General features: G+C 43.4%; 1 protein-coding gene across 1 annotated transcript in view; it reads right to left on the bottom strand.

The window, feature by feature from the left end:
- The window catches only part of CCN4 (cellular communication network factor 4), a 37623-nt gene extending 26136 nt beyond the window's left edge, over window positions 1-11487 (bottom strand). The window contains exon 1 of the mRNA XM_035319283.1: window positions 11207-11487. Coding sequence (XP_035175174.1) covers window positions 11207-11254 — 48 coding nt within the window. The 5' untranslated portion in view covers window positions 11255-11487. The remainder of the gene's footprint in view (window positions 1-11206) is intronic.
- Between the last annotated feature and the right edge of the window lie 7999 nt (window positions 11488-19486).

The following is a 19486-nucleotide window of genomic DNA, read 5'->3' as shown; positions in this document are numbered from 1 at the left end:
AAACAAGCAAACAAAAAAGAGGTCAATAGATTTGCCCTTGGCTTGTACAAAGCTTTGGGGACAAAACTGTTGCTTTCAAATTAAATACAATGGAAACTACAAGTGGGGAAAATAGAATACCTCCTGGCATGAATTCATAAAGAAAAACAAAACAAAACAAAACAAAAAAAAAATCAAAAAGAATAAAATAAAAGGAGTGAAGATATTAGTAAAGGAAAATTATGTATTATGCTGGAGGATGAATCCTCTTGCCCTTTGAAGTCAGTGGAAACAAAACTGAAATACAGGGCTTTGGTAAAATAAAAAAAGATGTTAGAGAAAGAGTGAGAAATAACTGGTGCAAGAAGTAAACATGCACACTGATAAACTCAGGGGTCTCAGCTCTCTGGATGGGAATGCATGGACTGCACTTGCAAGGGCAAAATGAGAAGGAGGGATTGCTTATGGTAGAAAGCAGCACCTTTTGCAAGGAAAGGAGGAAAGTATTGAATAACCCTGTTTTAAGCTGGGGCCCAAGAGATGAAGTGACTGTCCCAAAGGCAGACAGGATGTCTGTGGCAGAGCCAAAAATAGCAGCTAGATTTCTTGTTCCTACACCGTAACCATACCATGATCCCTCCTCCTACACACAGCTAATAGAACTAGTTGTTTAGTTCTTACTGGATGCAAAAAAAAGAGAAAATAAAAAAAATAAAAATAAAAAAAAAGTTCCACTGAGCCAACTCTCAGATGCTGTCCATTCAGCAAAATCAGTTGCTTTGTTTTTTATCTTTCAAACATCACATGCACCTGATGCCTGCAAAAGAGCAAGACTCTTTCACCTCTCCAATGCTTTCTCATCCAACAAATCAGTGGTGATCAGCAGTTTCCAACTTGCTGTGCTGGTGCAGAGTGATGTAAGGTGTCCTGCACACTCTCGCTTGCTGTGATACCTGCTGGGGCTCAAGTCTAAACCAAGCAGATGACAAAATTTCCTTTTCTCATCCAGAGACCTCCTGACCTCAAAGGGCATCATACCAAAAAATAAAAAATAATAATAAAAAAATGCCACAAAACCAATGAACCAATGAGTGACAAAACAAACCCTTGCTCAGGGTACTGCTGCAGCTGCACTGCAACACACTGATGTGGGGGGTCCTGCACGCCAGCAGTGAAGATCCTTGGCAGGTCGTGAGGAGAATGTTGCTTAGATATTGTCATGTCCATCAGCACCCACACATCTCCCCAAACCACTCCATGCAAACATTGCCTCGTCCCCATCCTAAGCAACCCCAAACTGATAAAAACATTTCAGCTGTTAAGCAGTTCGTGCTGCTGCTTTCCCACAGAGGAGAGGACATCAGCTAGACATTTTGTCTCCAGGGGGCAAAAGATGAATTACTAATTATATGGGTACTGATATTTTTGCTCGTCTCTGGAAAACTGACCTTGGTGTTGGCTGTGCATTGCCTACAGCAAGACAAGAGGCTGCTGCGAGCAGAGCAGAGCAGGCACAGGGCTGGTCTCCCAGCTCCCTGACACGCGAGGGCAGTGTTGGTGCACAGATGACACGGCTGTGGTGCTCCCCTGCAGCCCTGCACAGCACCCTGCTGCTGCTGCTCAGCATCCTCCTGGGCCAAGGCTGCTCCACTTGCACAATTCATGCCAGAAAAATAAAATAAATAAAATAAAATAATTAAAAAAAATATTGGGAAGTGTATGGGGAGGGAGGTGTTAGGCCAAAATATTTGTATCCACACTGCTCCCATTGTAGAGGCTGTTTTTCATAGAGTCATAGAATGGCCTGGGTTGAAAAAGTTCTTATAGATCATTTAGTTTCAACAGTTTTCATCTGTTTTTCTAAGAAAGCTTTCCCTCTGTATTACAGGATGAACAATAAAACCACGATCAACACCTTTATAGGCATATGATGACATGGGGAATGGGACAGATGTAAGTCTTTAATTATTTCTCTATAAAACGGTGCAATCATCCAAGATGGAGAGGTTTTTAAATGATCTTAATTGCGCCGCTGTAATATCCATTTATTCCTCTAATCAAGTACTCCAGCCTCCCAGACGACACTCTGGAAAGCATTTTCATACAGCTGGCACTGGGGGGTGGGGGATCAGTCAAAATATGGCACGGTCGTCTCCTTGACTGAAAACAGACAGCCTATATGGTACATATGGAACAAGTGACACAAACAACAAAAATGCAAGCATGTAGGTTATATATGTGTGTTTTATATATATTTATGTGTACATAAATCGCACAGAATTAAACATATAATGTAAAAGAAGCAGAAGCTTCTTATCTGAGCCTGAAAGCAGGCACGGAGTGCCTCGTCCCACTGCAAGCTCAGGAGCCCACCCACACTCAGGCAACTGCGACAGGCGAGGAATTCACCAGCCTGCATGTGCACGGTCACACCACCTCCTGGGGGAACTCCAGCACACCAAGGAAGCTAAGCACAGATTTTGATGCAAAATCTGGAAAAACAAGTCAGGTGACCCCCAGATATCCACCAACTCATAGGTGTCAGCTTCTCTGACCCCTTTCCGAGGCCCATGGAGAGCTGTGCCTCACAGAAATGTCCAGTTAAATGTAAGTTTTTTAATATGTGCAATTGGCACTCTAAAAAAAGTGAGATTTAATAGTGGATGATCTCCATAAACTATCTTCAGTATTAAATATATAGTGACATCCCTGCTATTTAACTACAGTAACTGCAATATCTAGTGTCAAATGTGACAGAAAATCTCATAGTAAAAAGGCAGCTGAATTTGCGCCCATATTCTTATATCAATATATATCAGCCCACACACAGCTGCCGTGGGCATGACCTAGTCCTCCAAGACCAAGATCCAACAGGAAATATTGCCGGCAGTGCTTATAAATAAACCACCTGATGAGTGGCCAAACTAGTTAATGGAACGTGGATATTTTCCTAATGAATTTTCCATCCTTTTTTTTTTTTTTTTTTTTTTTTTTCCCCTCTTGTAAAAGTGTAACCAAAGAGTTTTATAGTGCAATCCACTTGCAGATTCTCATCACTGGCTGCAGTTTTTGTGGTTTGGTCCTTCCTTGCTAAACAGATAAAATAATCCAGCTGTTACTCTAAAACCAAGGGCTTGGTTGCCTGCAGGCAGCCAAGTACATGTGCCAGCCATTTGGAGAGTTTCATTCCCCCCATATGGATTTTGATGCCTCTGCCTTCTTATCAGCCCAAATACAGAAGGTTCCCTCTATCAGAGCAGATAAAATCTGGTGATCATAAATGTGAGATATAGGCTGCTTGGTTATCACACACATCCAGGAATGTTTTGGTGAACTTCAAAACCCAGAAGGGAGGATCCACAAGTCAAAAAACAAAACATATAAACAAAAAAGAGAATAAATAAATATATAAAATGCTACAGAGTAACCTCTGGTACTACAAAGATGAGAATGCTAAGAACGCCATTTAGCAGTGACAATGACACAAGTATTCAGAGCACAATCAGGAGATGCTTTAAGACAATGCTGCACTTTTTGGGGTAGTCACCAGTTTCCTTACAGAGTCACCGCACAATCAAAGAATCACAGAATCACAGAATAGTCTAGGTTGGAAGAGACCTCCAAGATCACCGAGTCCAACCTCTGACCTAACACTAACAAGTCCTCCACTAAACCATATCCCTAAGCTCTACATCTAAATCTTTTATAGACCTCCAGGGATGGTGACTCAACCACTTCCCTGGGCAGCCTATTCCAGTGCCTACCAACCCTTTTGGTAAAGAAGTTCTTCCTAATATCCAACCTAAACCTCCCCTGGCGCAACTTTAGCCCATTCCCCCTTGTCCTGTCACCAGGCACGTGGGAGAACAGACCAACCCCCACCTCGCTACAGCCTCCCTTCAGGTACCTGTAGAGTGCAAAGATGATCCTGGAAGTCTTTTCTAAAAAGTATTTTTCTAAATCAGGTGATTTTATGATTCTCTGATTCTGTAAGTGTCCACCCAGTGCAAGAAAGGTGATCCCTTCAGTGAGGTCACTGATTCAGGTGCTTAGTGTTGTCCCCAAAAGTATCCAAACAGGTTTACTGTGAAATAATGCTTCCTCCTTTTCGCTATGATCACCCCATCACAGGCCAAGTAAACTTGAAAATGAAGAAACTTTAGCAAGAGAAAGAAACAATCACTCTCTCTTGCTGTCTGTCATTCCTTGAAAAACTTCAGTAAGAAAACACAAGAAAAAAAAATGGAGGAAGGTGTTCTGGAAAGCTGGTAGAGCACAGAAAAGAATCAAAACCTTTAAAGAATTCAGAAACTAAAGTTTTAGTTGCATTTGTAGGTTCTAGAAGGGGGAAAGTGATATTGTGCACACAACTCAAAAAAAAATTGCTACCTTCTAACAGAGAAAAAATTCCCTATGCCACCCAGAGCAGTGTTGGTCAAAGAGTTGTTAAATCTATTTGGGTTGCACTGCTCCTGGTGGCAGCAGCAAGTTTTGTGTCAGGTATTGTACAAAACTTGTTTTCTATTCTTGACTTTACTATGTTCTTTCCATCACAAGCAGGTGCTACATGTAGTAGTTGTATGTTTCTGTCTGACACTAATAACTACGTCATGTTAGTGTTGTGGGCTAGAGATAGAACAATCCAACCAAGGCTTCATATCCACTTGGAAGAATTTCACTGGAGGTGATTTCAGTAAGATCAGAAGGGAAAGAACAGATTCACCTTAAATATCAGTGATGATAAACTGAATAGAAGGAGTTTGATTCAGCTCTGTAAAAAAAAGGTGTGAAAGCAACCAATGCAGAACAGGTACTGTAGTTCTGCTCATCCAAGCATTGATGAAATGCTGGATGAAGTTACCTTGCAATTTTGTTCCATCACCAAGCACGAGCTGATCTTTTTTTTTTTTTTTTTTTTTCCAATTTTCTTACAATTCCTTCCAAATCTGCAAGAAGGCAAGCTCTTAGAAGAAGGTCTTTTTGCAGGGCTGGCACTGGTCCATGATAGCAAAGTCCTAACTGCACACATGTCCAGTAATGTCAGGACCCAGGTGTGCTCCTCTGACTCACAGCCCTCTGTGGATGATGCACGAGCCCACATTTTTTTTCTGCAAATACTCTCAGGTTTCCTCTTGGGCTCATTACAAGCCATCCTGGAGTTCATGAAACTTGGCCTTCCAACTTGCTCATCTCTCATTTGCTTTCTAGGTTAAGTAGAATGACAGACCCAGACTAATAAAACAGAAGAACAACGTGGGAGCTATTGAGAAAGAGAAGAGGAACACAGAGATGACCACACAGTCCTGGAATGCATTACCAGCCCAAGTATTAGAAATTCATTGCTCAAGTTGTGCTGCAAAGCTTAGCTTAAATGTTATCTTCTTCACAGCTGTTTCAGCCTAAAGGCTCTCCTTTCCATCCACAAGAAGAATTACTCGTAGAGTAGAGCCAGCTGTTGGCACCCAGGGAGGTAAAAATGCTTTTTCTCCCTTCTGCTTTCCCACACCTAGCCCAGAAGTAAGGATTACAAATAAAAGGCCAGCAGCAGTCTATTGGAAGGTACAAGGGATTAAGAGGAATCCAGAAGCTCCACCCAGGATTCCAGAAAAAGCAACAGCCAAGAGGGAAAAAGGTAAGTGCTCAGTATGGACACACTGGATAAGAGTAACAGAGGCACCAGCAGAGGTACCTCCCAGAACCGAGAGACAATGAGACTGCTGGAGAACCAATGGTCCTCACCCACAGCTCGTAATTCCAGAGTAGCACTGGAGAACATCTGCACAGAGCTGCTAAAGCAGCAGACTCAGAGACCCTTGACCCAGGGACACATCTGTAAAAACAAAGCTCTGCGATCTCCCGTCCAACATGGAGCAATAGGAAGGTGAAGGTAACCCATCTCAGTAAGCAGCAGCTTCTGGGCAGGACAAAGCTTAGAGGAGGCACTGATGGGGAAATTTGGGTGTGGTGAGCCCAGGACAATGAGCCAGGGCTGACCTCTTGATAAACACAGACAGATAAATAAATGGGTAGAGTTTGGCCGCCAAACTAACAGTTGTCATTTAAAGTTTTTGTCTAATAGAAACACAAAATTCTGCTTTTAACATAAGTGCCTTAAGGTTGATGATGATGGAGTTGTATTAGAAGAAATCAAAAGGGAATTCAGAAGGATGTCTTAATCCAGGGAGCCTAACTTCCCCTCTTACTGACAAACTAAAATTAAAAAAGAAAAAAACAAGGAAACCTTATCTTGCTTTCTGGTCCCCAGCTTGAGCCACTGACAGGCTTGATACCCTAAAATATCTTCAGTTGAAGCTGTGGCTGTTCAGCTTTTGCCAGGTCACGGCTGCCAATGTTCACAGGCACGATACTATTTCTTTGCCTTTTTTTTTTTTTTTTTTTTTTTTAAACAGCTTCAATTCCATTCACACATGAGAGCCAAGGCTGTCCAGACAGGAATGCTCAAGACCCCGCTGGGACTCTGAGGCCATCCAAAAAGAGCAGTTCTCAGTCAGATGAGCACTGGCAAGATGCTGAAGCAACTTCTAGCTCCCCAACATGGGAGGCCAGAGCTTCCGAAGAAAGAAATCAAATATTCCGTGTGGATGTGGAAGACTTCTGAAATTTTGGCCAGTGCCTTTTCCCAGCACCTCAGGAAGGCAGAAGAACCTAAACAAGTGCAACTCTTTCACAGGACAGACACCCAGCACAATCACATAAATCTCATGCTTTTGCTAAACCCCACTACTATTATCTTTAATTAATGACTTTCCCCAGAGAAGCCCTGCTTGAGGAGTTCTCACAGGGCTGCTGCAGAGGGAAATGGGTACAGGACCTGCCCAAGGTGACACAAACAGGCAGAGGCACAGCTGCAAGGGGAGCAAGGAGGCCAAGCCCTCTCCCTGGTTCTCTGTCTTGGTTAGTGTTGGCAAAGACACTGTCACACATGGGCACCCGATGGCTGTCAAAGCAAATTTGGAGGCTCAGTGGGAGAAGTTATAAAGAAGATGCATAAAAGCATACACAGGGGGTATCTTAGAAAAGATTTGTGCATCCAGTGCTGCTTTGATGATGCTGCCTCAGAAATAGCAATGATTTTGTTATCCCTGGGGACTTGTGAGGGGGGTCTGCTGAATCAAAGACCAGCTCTGGGAGAGCCCACCCAGCCATATCCACAGGGATGACATCTACCAGCTTTGAGCTGCAGGATAGGCACTTGTATGGCTCTTCAGTTGCTCTAATCAGGGTAATTTTAATTGTCATCCACAATTTAGGGAAGTGAACGATAGAGACCCTCCTAAGCAGAATCATAGCCAAACTTGCTTTGGTAAGCAGCTTCTGTTAAGCAACAGGGAACAGTGGAAAGGTTAGAGGTACAAGTAATATCAACCTTGAACCTCTGCTGTCTAAGATTAGCCATGTACCATTATCCCTGTTGCAAGCTTGCAGCCTTCCATTATAAAGCACTCAGCAGACAAACCTCAGCTCACCTTCCTTGGAGGGCCACAGGATTTTTGCAGATAAGGATAAAGTTCTTTGGAGCCTTTAGTACTAACCTGTATGGGAGCTGCTAGCAAAATAAATAGATAAGTTATAGATAAATTAATAAATCAATCTGTATATATATATATATATATATATATATATATATATATATATATATATTTGGTTCAAGCTTGGTCACAGTGTGGTTTCTCCTGGAAGAAACCAGAGAAATGTAATCATTTTTTCCTGCCACCAAATCCAAATGTTTTGCAAATGAAATTCTTGGCCTCACATCTGTCCCAATATATAAAAGAGGGAAAAAAATAAATGAAATAAATAAAAAATAAATGAAAAAAATTACAGTTCTCAAACCACCTTCCACACAACCTGTGACAGCCCTGAACTCAGGTCATTATCGGTGACTATCTAATGAAATCAATGCTCAAATGGAGAATGTGCCCATGTAAAACTGTCTTTGAACATCTCTCTTCTCCCTCCCACCCACTGAAGACAAAAGGCTGGTTTTTGTGTGCCATGACTGCCATCACATCAAATAAAAATGTCAAAACCTACCTACTAGTCACTATATAATCACGGAATCAGTAAGGTTAGAGAAGACCTCCAAGATCATCTGGTCCAACCGTTCCCCTCCCACCATTACCCACTAAACCACAGCCCTGTGATGAACAGCAACACCTTTCTTTGACATCTGACCTGCTGTTTACCAACGTCATTAAAGGAGAAGTCTGCAGGACTGCATTCACTCCTTACCTAATCATCACTCATTTCCCCACTTCACATGTTTTAGAAACTCTCAGTGCTATTCTTCTTCCCATATAATATCCCATATCTTCTTCCCATATAATACCCTTTACTAATTTTGTACAAAATGCAGAAGTGCTTTCCTAATCACCCTGGTCTGGGATATTTTGTGCCATCTGAATGACGACTCTCATATCTGCTAAGTCGTGAGGGCTCGGAGCAGGAGGTCCTGGCTCACAGCACTGAGAGGGGCCAATGCACCCAGACTTAGAGCTCTTGCTGCAGAAATGACTCAGGCACTGAGGAATCTCTGCCAAGCTGATAGGACCGGGCCTCCCATGCTATCTGCTCATGTATCTATGAAAAATATTTCAAGTTATTTGAAAACTTATGTATGAAATTCCAACTATGCTCTGCTGTTTTTCTCTTTCCCAACCCTTTGCCTGTACCATTAGTCCCCAGTACAAAACGCCATCAATAAAACTGTTTAAGAGCTCAGAAACTGCCTGTGGCTGACTACAGCTCTAGGGGTGATGGTCTGTCCATCCTGAGAACCTGAGAACTGCCTTCTGAAATGCACTTTAAGATATACCTCTCCTTCCCATATCCCAGTGTAGCATTTTTTTCCCCTCTTCATATTCGCATCACTCTTGAGGATGTCACAGGTCCCCAGGGATATCACTGAGCTTTGTACGTGCACAGTGGCTCACCTGGTGCTATCATTCCATGGATGCATGGACCGTGTTGGGATCTACTGTTGGGATCGTGCTACCAAAGACACAATGCACAGTGAGGTGAGGCTGTGTCGGGGCTTTATCAGCACTCACCTGTGATAACCTGTGTGACTTAGCAGGGTTATCTCTCCTGGGCAGGGTGGCCATGCTGGTTAAATACCACACCCCACACTACTTTGCAACATCCCTTCCACCTTCGGACATCTCTTAAGCAGACGAGACCAAGCCTGGTCTTCTCTCGAAAGTCCTTTAAATATTACACAGACTCTCTGTTGCTCTCCCCTACCTCTCCCATCCCTCCATCCCATCATACTATTCATTCCCATTCCCTCATCTCCTTGGGTACACAGCCAGAAACCTGCCCTTCATCAACCTACCAACCCACCCCACCCCCATTCAGGTGTGGAGAAGACCCACAGAAAGCCAGTTCATCACTGGAGAGAAATCTCCCCTACTCCAGGGCAGAGTCAGAGCTCCACCTGCACTGTTGGGTGGAGGTCTTGACCTGAAAACTGTCCAGAACCAGGACTCTTTTTAGGCTATTTTTGATGCTCTTTCAAACTCTTTTAGGTAGTTTTCAGCCCAAACATACTGCCAGCAATATTTGGAGTGCACTCACTTACTCATCCCCACAGCAGGCGCATGTGTCTGCATGCACTCACACATACTTTCATGCTGCAGCTGCTTTTTTGACAAGCAGCTTTGATATTAAGGGAACCCAGGATAACCATGATAAAATTTCCAGGGCTTACGTACGTGTCCTGGAATAACACTTGCGGAGAGGTAGGGGCAGGATTTGGGGTCCCCCTTCCCTCTGGGTGACTTTTTACTTGCTCAACAAAAGTCAGAGTTGATTCTTACCTTGGAGAGATGCATTTTGTTTGTTTGTTGCTAGTTTTGTGGCACTTTTTTCTCTATTTTTTTTTTCCTAGGAGGGCACCGTATCAGTCCATCTCCACATTCAAGCAGGACTTATCGCTCTGCCATCTGCTGTCACACAGGTGCGTCTGGTGTACCACACCATGCGTGTTACTTTCCTACTTTCTTGCTTTAAAGCCCCTCTTTATCTCTCTATAAGCAAGCCAACCCTGGTGCCAGCAGCCCTACAAAGCAAGGGGGGGGGGGCGGCCCCCCCCGTGTGAAGCAGCTGATTTCCCCCACCACTCCGAGCAGAAGCGATGCTCACACACAGCCTCACAGCTCAGGGAATGCCACGGCCTCATGCTGGGCAGCCCAAGCGTGTCCCTGGGATCCAATCTCTGCACCTCTCTTTTGGGGTCTCTGGGGCTCAGGGATGAGGATAAGGATGAGGGTGAAGACGGGGATGAGGATGGGGGGACACACGGCTGCTCAGTGGCTCTCCCGCTGGGGACAGGCACCCCCTGCACCCTCCACCTCCCTGCCTTGATTTTCACCTTCTGAAACTCAACTGCTCTTACCCCCGGGGATTTTACACAAGCCGCAAGCATGCACTGGGAAAAGAAAAGCAAAACGCAAACACCTCCAGAAATGAGTGGCTCTCCCATACACTTTTCTTTCTTCTGTTATTTTTTTTCCCTCCGAAGAGGAGGTGAAGGAAAGCAGCTACTGCCTGCCCAAACCAGAAAACAGAGATCCGGCAGAGGCAGAAAAAAGAAAAAAAAAGAAAACAAAACAAAAAAAATAAAACAAAAAGAAAAAGAAAACAAAAAGAAAACTTTTCCTTCCCGAGCCCCGAGGCGGCTCTGGTAGCCGCACACCTGCGGGGAGCGCCCGGCGGCGCCCGGTGCCGGTGCCCGTCCCGGTGCCGGTCCCGGCTGTGGCACGGCTCGGCACGGCTCAGCACGGCTCCAGCCGCGGTCCTGGCACCCCTGGGGAGCTGCCCTTTCCTCCCCGAGCCGCTCCTCTCGCAGCCTGACCCTGTCTCCTTCAGGCAGCAGTGGGTGATCCTTCCCTCCTTGTTTTGTTCCACAGTAAGAATGGCAGTGATAAAAGCAAGCAAGCAAACAAAAAAACTCTACGGTTTTCTGTGCAGATCCACCTGGATGCTGAGTGAAGATGGACTCAGTTCAGAGACACTTCCGAGATTTTCCCTTTATCCTTTCCTTTCCCTTTTCTCTTTCCCTTCCCTTTGCCACCTTTCCCCCCTCTCCCCTCTCCCACGCATTTGCCCGTGCCCACGCTCCCACACGCACTGCGCTCTGCCCACCCCGCACCAAACCCAAGTGTGTTTGCAGAGGACGAGTCTCTCCTGCAGTTTCCACACTCACCTGCAAAATGCTGCTTGTTGCTAGAATCCAGGGCAAAAGCCACCTCATCCCTGGAAGCCGGGATTAAATGCATTGATTGAACCCAGATTTAGAGCCGTTTTGAACAAAAACACCACTTTGGGGAACGCGGAGCAATCCTCAACTGGCAACCTAGCTGAGGCACTCTGCCTTTTTCTCTTGGCTCTTTGGGGATTTTATTAAAGACAGATCTGACGTCAGGGTGAAGGACAAGCCCTGCATTTTTCCTCTGGAGAAACTTTTCCTGCCTTCACTTCTTCATTTTTGTGCGTGGTGTTGTCCCACCTCCTGCATTTCAGAGCATCGCCTTAGCCAAAGGGCTCTTAAAGGGAAAGCTGCAGCAGAGTGGTCCAAGACTCAGAGCCTGCCCGTGGTATTCAGGCTCTTGAAACTCAGCTAGGACAAGAAACATTCAACCAGGCTTTCCTGATTGTGATTAACGAGCTTAGATCTATACAAATATCCCCAGATGTTTGATGTGTGTAATCGCTCACAAGGAGGAGCTCCATTTGCAGCACAGAAGGAGGTTAGCCCTGTGAGTGCATCCCATGGGAAGCAGTCTGCTGGCTCCTTGGGGCACCCCTCTTTTCCTAAAGGAAGGGCACACTGTCCCCTGCCATGCTTCGTATTCCGTCTATAATTTTGGTGGCGTGTATTGGAGTCTGTGCCAGCTCCTGGGCTGTTATATTTCTATCCTGAGCCAGCAGCAGGCATAAAAAATATTGCCCAGGTACAGGAGTGTGAACCCCACTGTGAACAGAGCTAAACCCTGATCACTTGTATCCATCTTAGTGCATATCCTGGTCTGATTAGAAGGATTTTTACCTGTGTCATCTCTGATGTTTTTTTTCTCTTATTTCCACCTAGACACAGGCACGCTATTTTCTCTCACCCTTCTAAATCCGCATTTGAAAGAATTTAACATCTCTCCCATAAACAGAAGTAGTTAAGGAAAATGAGTGCTCCCAAAGGAAAGAAAAATCATATTAAACAGCATTACATGTCTCAAACCCAAGACAAAAAATCAAGATCTAGGTTAAAAGAGGTATCAAGGAAAAGTTAAAAGCGGGCAAACACTCCTCCTTGGCATGGCAGGCTGGGCAGTGATGGGTGAGTGAGTGTTTTGGTGGCCACACTAGAAATGAACCAGTGCCTAAACCTCTGCTCACCCTTGGCTACCCCTTGTGACTGAGGTGTGCCAGCTGGGGTTGGGGTGAGTCCCCCACAGCCCCAGGCAGACATCCCAACCCTGCAGGGGAGCTGGTGCTGCAGTGGGGTTTGTTTCCCTGCTGAGCTCTCAGGGATATAGGGCTGATAGTGGGTGGAGAGGGGAGAGCAAGGAATACATATACTCCAGTAGCATGGATCCTCGCAGAACCTTTCATGCTTCCCTGCTATGATGGGCAGCTTAATGGTTTTACACCAGCCGGACCAGGGAGCTCTAGCAGGACCAAGTTTTCCTTGGGACAGTCTGGACATCTGGCTGCTCTGGGAAATGATCCAGCCAGAGCTTGGCTGCAAACCAGAGGAAGTGTCGCCTCCTTTCTTGCTTCTCCGGTATCTTCACGCCCACCACAGCCCCCTCCCAGATGGCCATACCTTCCTGGAGACCAGGTGGGAGATGTATTTTCTGTCAGGTTCCTCCAGGGCTGTTTCTGTTCTCCTTCCTCCACACCCTTCTCCCTGTTCCCTCACTTTCCCCTCTGTTCATTCATTCCACATCTCTCCATTTCAGTAGTTCTCTCTCACCCCTCTCTACCACCAGCACGCAGAGCAATAGGCTCAGATGCAAAGTGGATAAATGTTACATCTTACTAGTGGTGCTTGCAGGCTTGGAGCTCAGACTTTCCTTTCCTTTGCTAGCAGTCTTAGCAAAAGTATCTGTGCTTTGCAAATGCAAAAGGAAAAAGAGTTCAAAGCTCCAAGGTTATCAGACTTCAAAACTGAGGGAAAGGACACCTTATGAATGACACCAGAAATGGCAGTGTGTTAGAGATATTTTTTTTCTGTGTGTGTTTGGGTTTTTTGTTTATTTATTTGTTTGTTTTCACAAAGCAGTTGGTTATCTCATTCTCTTTTGAGCATTTCTCCCTCATGTTTCATTCCCCTCAGAGAATGCTTTAACTAATGCTGTGGCTAAGTGCTTCGGTGAGGATGAAGTCTTTGAGATGTGGACATCTGCCTGCTTGCAACTCCACAGCTCATCTCATGTTAGTTGTAGGATTTTGTTATATGGTGACCATAAGCCAGATGCCCTGTCTTAGCTTGAACGAGACAGGGATTAAGTAGTGGACCTGCAGCTCCAGGGTGCTGAGACATGCAGCTACCTCCGCAGCCCCTCTAATAGCGATTTCTGTACACATATGGCAAATCAGTGCATCTACAGGTGTGACTGGGTGTTATTTCATTGTCTCATATGACAGGGACATTTATTTTTTTGTTTAACTCAAGGATAGCAGCAGTCCATCCTGAGCTCAGCTCCTTCCAAGGATGACAACGCTAAAAGAGATCTCTGCAGTCATGTCTCACTCTGGTTTAATCCTGGGGAAATTTGCACTGACACCCATAAACGTAGGTTCTAAAGACATTGCTCTGTGTAGTTCAAAAATTAAAGCTTAAGTTAAGATCTTCAAGTGATGGAAAATCTACTTCATGTTTCAGTAAGTTCAGCTACATTTACTATTAAAAATTTGTCTTGCATTTTCAGTCCGAGTTTGCTAGTTTAATCTTTCTGCCAATGTCTGCTTGGCTGATGTCTGCTTGTGCCTCCTTCCAGCGAATACATTTGCAAAGGTGCAGTAAATCACTGCTGACTCTTCTCTTCAATGAAGTAAAGATGACACATTGCTTTTCAGTTGCAGTGTCTGATCAGTTGTCTGGCTTTTGAAGTAATTTTATAGTTTTAATGATTTTTGCCTCTTTACCTTTCACTTTCCATGGAGATTGTGTCTGTGAATGCAACTATTTGTTGCTCTGCAGTCACAGTGAACATCCATAGTGAACTGAAACAGGTAGCATGCCCCAGTGCAAAACAGCTCTGATTCTGTAAGCCCAGCACTTTAATATCACTCCTTCCTCAATATGTCCCTCTTGGCCACATAAACATGCTTCTCAATTTGACTATATTTTACAGTCTTTTTAGACTAAATAAACTGGGAAATGGATTGATTTATTTTATGCTGTGTGATGTGCCTGACACTTTTACTGAGGGCTGTAGCAAGCCAAAGAACACAGAACCTACTAAGAGCAGAAAGGGGGTTTAGGGAGGATGGATGCTGCTCTTGCTTGCAAATAAGTGGCAGAAATAACTCCTTGCTTGTAGTGGATTTATCGTGTAATAAATAAGATCAGAATCTGCCTGCAGGTCCAAGGGAAAAAAAAAAAAAAAAAAAAAAAAAAAAAAAAAAAAAAGAGTACCTTGGAATTTCCTGACTCATAAAAGGTAAAGGCTGAGTCATTGAGTCATGAATCTGGATTTTAAACAAGCCAAATAAGAAGCTGTGTTAGTCTTCTATCAGGGTACCACGTTTCAGGCAGGGTGATGGAGGAGGTTCCCCTCTCACACAGGATTTATCTGCTGGACAGCAGAGACTCCACTGGGCCTGAGACCAGCAGCAAGGCTGGCAACACCACCACCTTCAAGACGTGTTATGGAATGGGAAGCGAGATGCAGGAGTCAAACTGCACTTTCTATTATTGCTGTTGTCATTATTACTGAGGTGATAGGAAGGAGAGCTACATCCTGTTGCATTCAAAGCCTGTGCCTTTGAAATATCAAAAGAGCTCGAGAAACAAGAGTGTGAAAACATCTGGTTTAGCTGACTCCTGATAGCATCAAGCATATGAGCACTCAGCCAGCCTCACTTCAACACAGGTGAGCATCTCATTTCCACAGCCTTTGGAGACGAGATGACACCACAGAGTGCAAAAAACTGCAATAGAGCAGTAGTACTCACTCTTTGCTTTTTAAACAGTCCATCCAGGGATGAAAATGAACAGGAATCACAATACAGATAGATGTCCAAGAGCTCCTTTGGTCCCGTCCAGCTATGGTAACGTGATGTAGAAGGTACCAGCTGGTATTTTGTTTGTAGAGATGAGACAATGTGGACAAGCCACTAGCGGATTCCCTTAGTCCCTTCAAAAATACCATGAAGTGAGATACCTTGAAATGTTACTCAACACACGTTTCCATTTCTGAGCAAGCACACAGAGTTCTGTGGTTTGCATTCCCCATACTGATGTACATTTAAGGCTGATAATAGACACAACAGCTAATATATACATATAATTTGGTTCAGGTAAGCCAGTCTGAGATGCAGCACTCCAGGACTGAATGATTATTTCTCCAAAGAGCCTGTAACCAAATCTGAAAAAATGGAACCCTCAATATTTAGTTCACTCATGCAGCCAAAACCATTTATATTCAAGTGAGAATACTGCCTTCAGGGAGACATGACTGTGGTTTCAGCCCCCATAAATAGACTCAGATTATTAGGACAGCTCTTCAGCTGGTGTCAATCTGTGTGACTGCTGATTACAGAAGTATTAATCTGGCTGACAGGGGTTGAGATGTTCCACTGTGAGTGAAAACATCTAAGATTTGAATGGCAGTAGTGAAAAAAATAAAAAATGAGCCATTGAAATACTAGATTCTTTAAGTTCCTGTTTAAAGAAAGTGTAGAACTTTTTATCAATTCATAAATATGAGTCATATTACATCTTCAGTGATTAAGGCCAGAAACTTCAAATATTCTATTTTCTTCTGTAATTCCATGGCTTTTTTTTTTGTTTGTTTGTTTCCTCTTAGATTTTTCCCTCAAAATTAATGGCCTGGCTATTGTGTTAATCTATTCTTAAACATTCAATATTCAATATTTCCTGTTGGACATTTATGTGGCCAATATGTGGGCAAAATTATATTTTGATGTTTTTGAACCAGTACCAGGCATTCATGAGAATGGCAACGGCACTTAAGGGCACCCAATGTTTTCCATGTGTCTCAATATCTGCTCTGAAATAAATACTGGTTTCTTAATATAAACTTAAAAAAAATAGAAGAAAAAAGAAAATAAACCAACAACCACCACATAATGAAAATGCCAAGCTCCAAGAATAATTAATAACCAAAATGAACAGGCCACAGAGAAACACAAACCTGCCAGAAATATGAGAAAGCTCTGAGAAATCCTTGCTGTAGAAGAGTTGTCTTCTGGAAATAAAGATTTATATAATATTCACTAACGAATAAAAGAAGCTGGATTAAAAGCATATATTGCGTCTGAGCCTCAGCTGGTATAAAAAGGAAGTCCTTAGAGATGATTTGTGGCAGTCATGGGTGCAATGCATTATTCATAAATATTAGTTCAACTATTTGAACAAATGCAAGAAGAGCAGGGGAGGAATTAACCTTTGGGTTTGCCTCCTGCAGATGTTCTCCTTGATGCACATGAAGAGAGAGGAAAATATATTGACTAATAAACTAAAAGAGGATAAAAGGATGAAGAAGCCCAGCAAATATAGCACACATTCCTGAAGTGGCACAGTCTGCTCCCTCCATAGTTTGGCCTGCTTCATGTCATGGTCTTGAGAAGTAATTTTATGACTCACTCGAAGAAATGACTTCACCCACTGTGGATAATGTTTACACCCTGGTATTTCTATTCTCTAGATCAGCGACCACAAAATTACACAACTATTCATTCCACTGGGCCTTTTTTTTCCTTCTGCTAATGCAGCAATATTCTCCAGTCCTTGGGATGGAGTTGGCCACGTGAGGAGAAGAAGCTCTTCAGTTCTGATGGAAATTCACTGTGACCAGTGTCGTTGTTCCCAGTTGGGTTTAGGTAAGACTGAAATCAAATCTGACCTTTGCAATCATACACTGAGGCTTCCCAGCACATATAAATATGTCAGCACATTTCCAAGTTTGGATCACATTGTACATATCTCTGGTTGGAAAAAATAAAAGTAAAAGAATAAAACAAACCGATGAAATTGCATTAACTGTAAAAGAATGAAGGTGATAAAGCACAACAATCTCCTATCTCAGGCGGGCTTGATTTTTCTGTTGGAATGCAGATCTACCCTTCTAGCCCATGTGTTGTTTTTTAAATTTTTGTGACTTGTCTCCATTTATTTACTTATCAAAAGTTATGATCAGACTCTTGAGAGATCCAACCTGCCTTAAACATGAAACATTCAAGTTCTTGTTTTCCTTCTATGGCCTGATTATCCTAATTCTATGTTCTAACTCTGGCTACATTTTATTCAAAGTTTCCTTTGGTATTTGGTTAGTAAATGTTTCTCTTTCAACACAGTGGCTTTCAGTCCTGGTTTCCTGGGGAAATGGAGCTTATGCAATCACTTTGTACATGTTCATGTCTGTCTCTGTCCCCTCCCAGTAATTTTTGAGCCTCTTGGCCAAAATCAAGCCAAACTTGATAAAAAGATCAAAATCTCACAGATGATCACATTCCTGTGCATTTTGTGAAAAGAGGCACTGAGGAAGAGAGAGGCTGTAGGTAGGAATATTTCACCTTTGGGAAAAGCAGAGTGTTTATTCATGCTCTATTAGAAGTCAGAGAAGCCACACAGCTGAGACCTCTCAGACAACCAACAGCAAGAAAACAACTTCAGCTGGAGTTTGCAGGGAAAGTGGCTTTATTGATGTAGTGCTCACAAAAATACTTTTACTTTAGGCACAGACAGTCCACATTCTCTCAGGTTCTTGTGTTTTTATTTTTTATTTTTGCAAGCAGCAACTTTAAGTCTCCTCTCCTCCCAGCACACATCAATAATTTTTCTGAATTGAGTCTTGGTTATGGAACCAAAACAGACGAAAACAAAGGTATTCCCTTTCACACTACCACCTTCAGAAGTAAAATATTATTATATCCCTCACAAGTTTTCACCTGGACTCTTTCAAAATGTCAAGACTGAGTAACTTACCAGTGTACATAGAGGTTCTGCCTCAGGAAGGTGAGTAAAAGTGAGGTTATGATATGAACTGTTTTAGAGGAGACCTGAGAAGAGACCTATGGTAAACATTCAGGATATATGTGTTTTTATTACCACTGATAATTGCATATGAAGCATTTTTCTGAGATGGTAATGAAGATAATAAACTACATTTCATGTCCTGGAGAGTGTTGACCACAGTTCTTGTTGCCATTAGTAATCGGTTTTACTAAATCGAGAACATTATGGTTTTGTTTTCTGATTTCACTTGGAACATCATTGTTTGCCAACCTAAAAGATAGTCCTGAGGTAAAGAAAAGGAATGGACATAAGAGGTGATGTATCAGAGCAGGTCACTTCCCTCAGCTCTGTCCTTTGTGGTCAATGTCCATCTTGCTCCATTCCTGCCTTGTGAGATAAAACTTTCCACCCTCTTCTGAGATAACCACAGAGAAGAATCACCATTTACTTCTGGCCCTATTCATCCAACATCTTCCTCCTGTCAACATTTGGAGCAGATGGGATGATACAGCCTTGCTTTCAACCTGAGGGAAAGAAGCAGAACTGGCTGCCCTGGAAGAAGGCCCTGAGCCCACGCACTCAGAAAAGGGGTTGGTCAAGGCCCAGCAGTTGATGTCTACCTTGATCCAAGAGCAGGAGGCGGGCAGTTCCCCTGTGGCTGCAAGTGGCTTTCTTGTGGGCCTGGGAACACTCAACTGAAGGAAACAGTAAATGTTTTTCTTCTTACATCAAGCAATAAAATAGTTCACAGGGTCTGGCAGTACTTCTTTCTCTTTAACATGGCTTTGGTCCATCTCCCTTTAATCATGCCTGAAATTGTTGAGTCCACGAGCAACTTCTGGCCTGCACACATTCAGCCAGGGCAGGCTTCCTGAAAGGAATCTGGAGGAGGAGGACTTGTTTCAGGACACCGGGGGAGACAGAGACAGCAAAGGAATGGGGAAGGAATGAGGAGAAGATCCACACATTGGATCCCTAGCACTACTGCTGAGGCTGCATTAGTTATTAGTGTTTTTAAGCAACAACAACAAAAAAATATAGAGTGTAAAATCTGTACACTCCACAACTGGTAAAAAAAAAAAAAAAAAAAACAACAACAAAAAAAATGTAGCCAGGGTGTTTGTTTGTTTGTTTGTTTTAAAGGAAAGCTGAAAAAGGAAACCTGTACATCCATCTGCCTTGAAAGGCATCCAGTTTTACTGAGATGGTTGCACCTATTTTTCACAAGTTGAAATTCAACTTGATGTTAGTAACACTGTGAGATGCCAAAAATGAAAACTC

This window comes from Oxyura jamaicensis, chromosome 2 (genome assembly GCF_011077185.1).
Source record: "Oxyura jamaicensis isolate SHBP4307 breed ruddy duck chromosome 2, BPBGC_Ojam_1.0, whole genome shotgun sequence".
NCBI lineage: Eukaryota > Metazoa > Chordata > Aves > Anseriformes > Anatidae > Oxyura > Oxyura jamaicensis.
The sequence above is the reverse complement of the archived record's forward strand: the minus strand, read 5'-3'. Positions and strand labels throughout refer to the sequence as shown.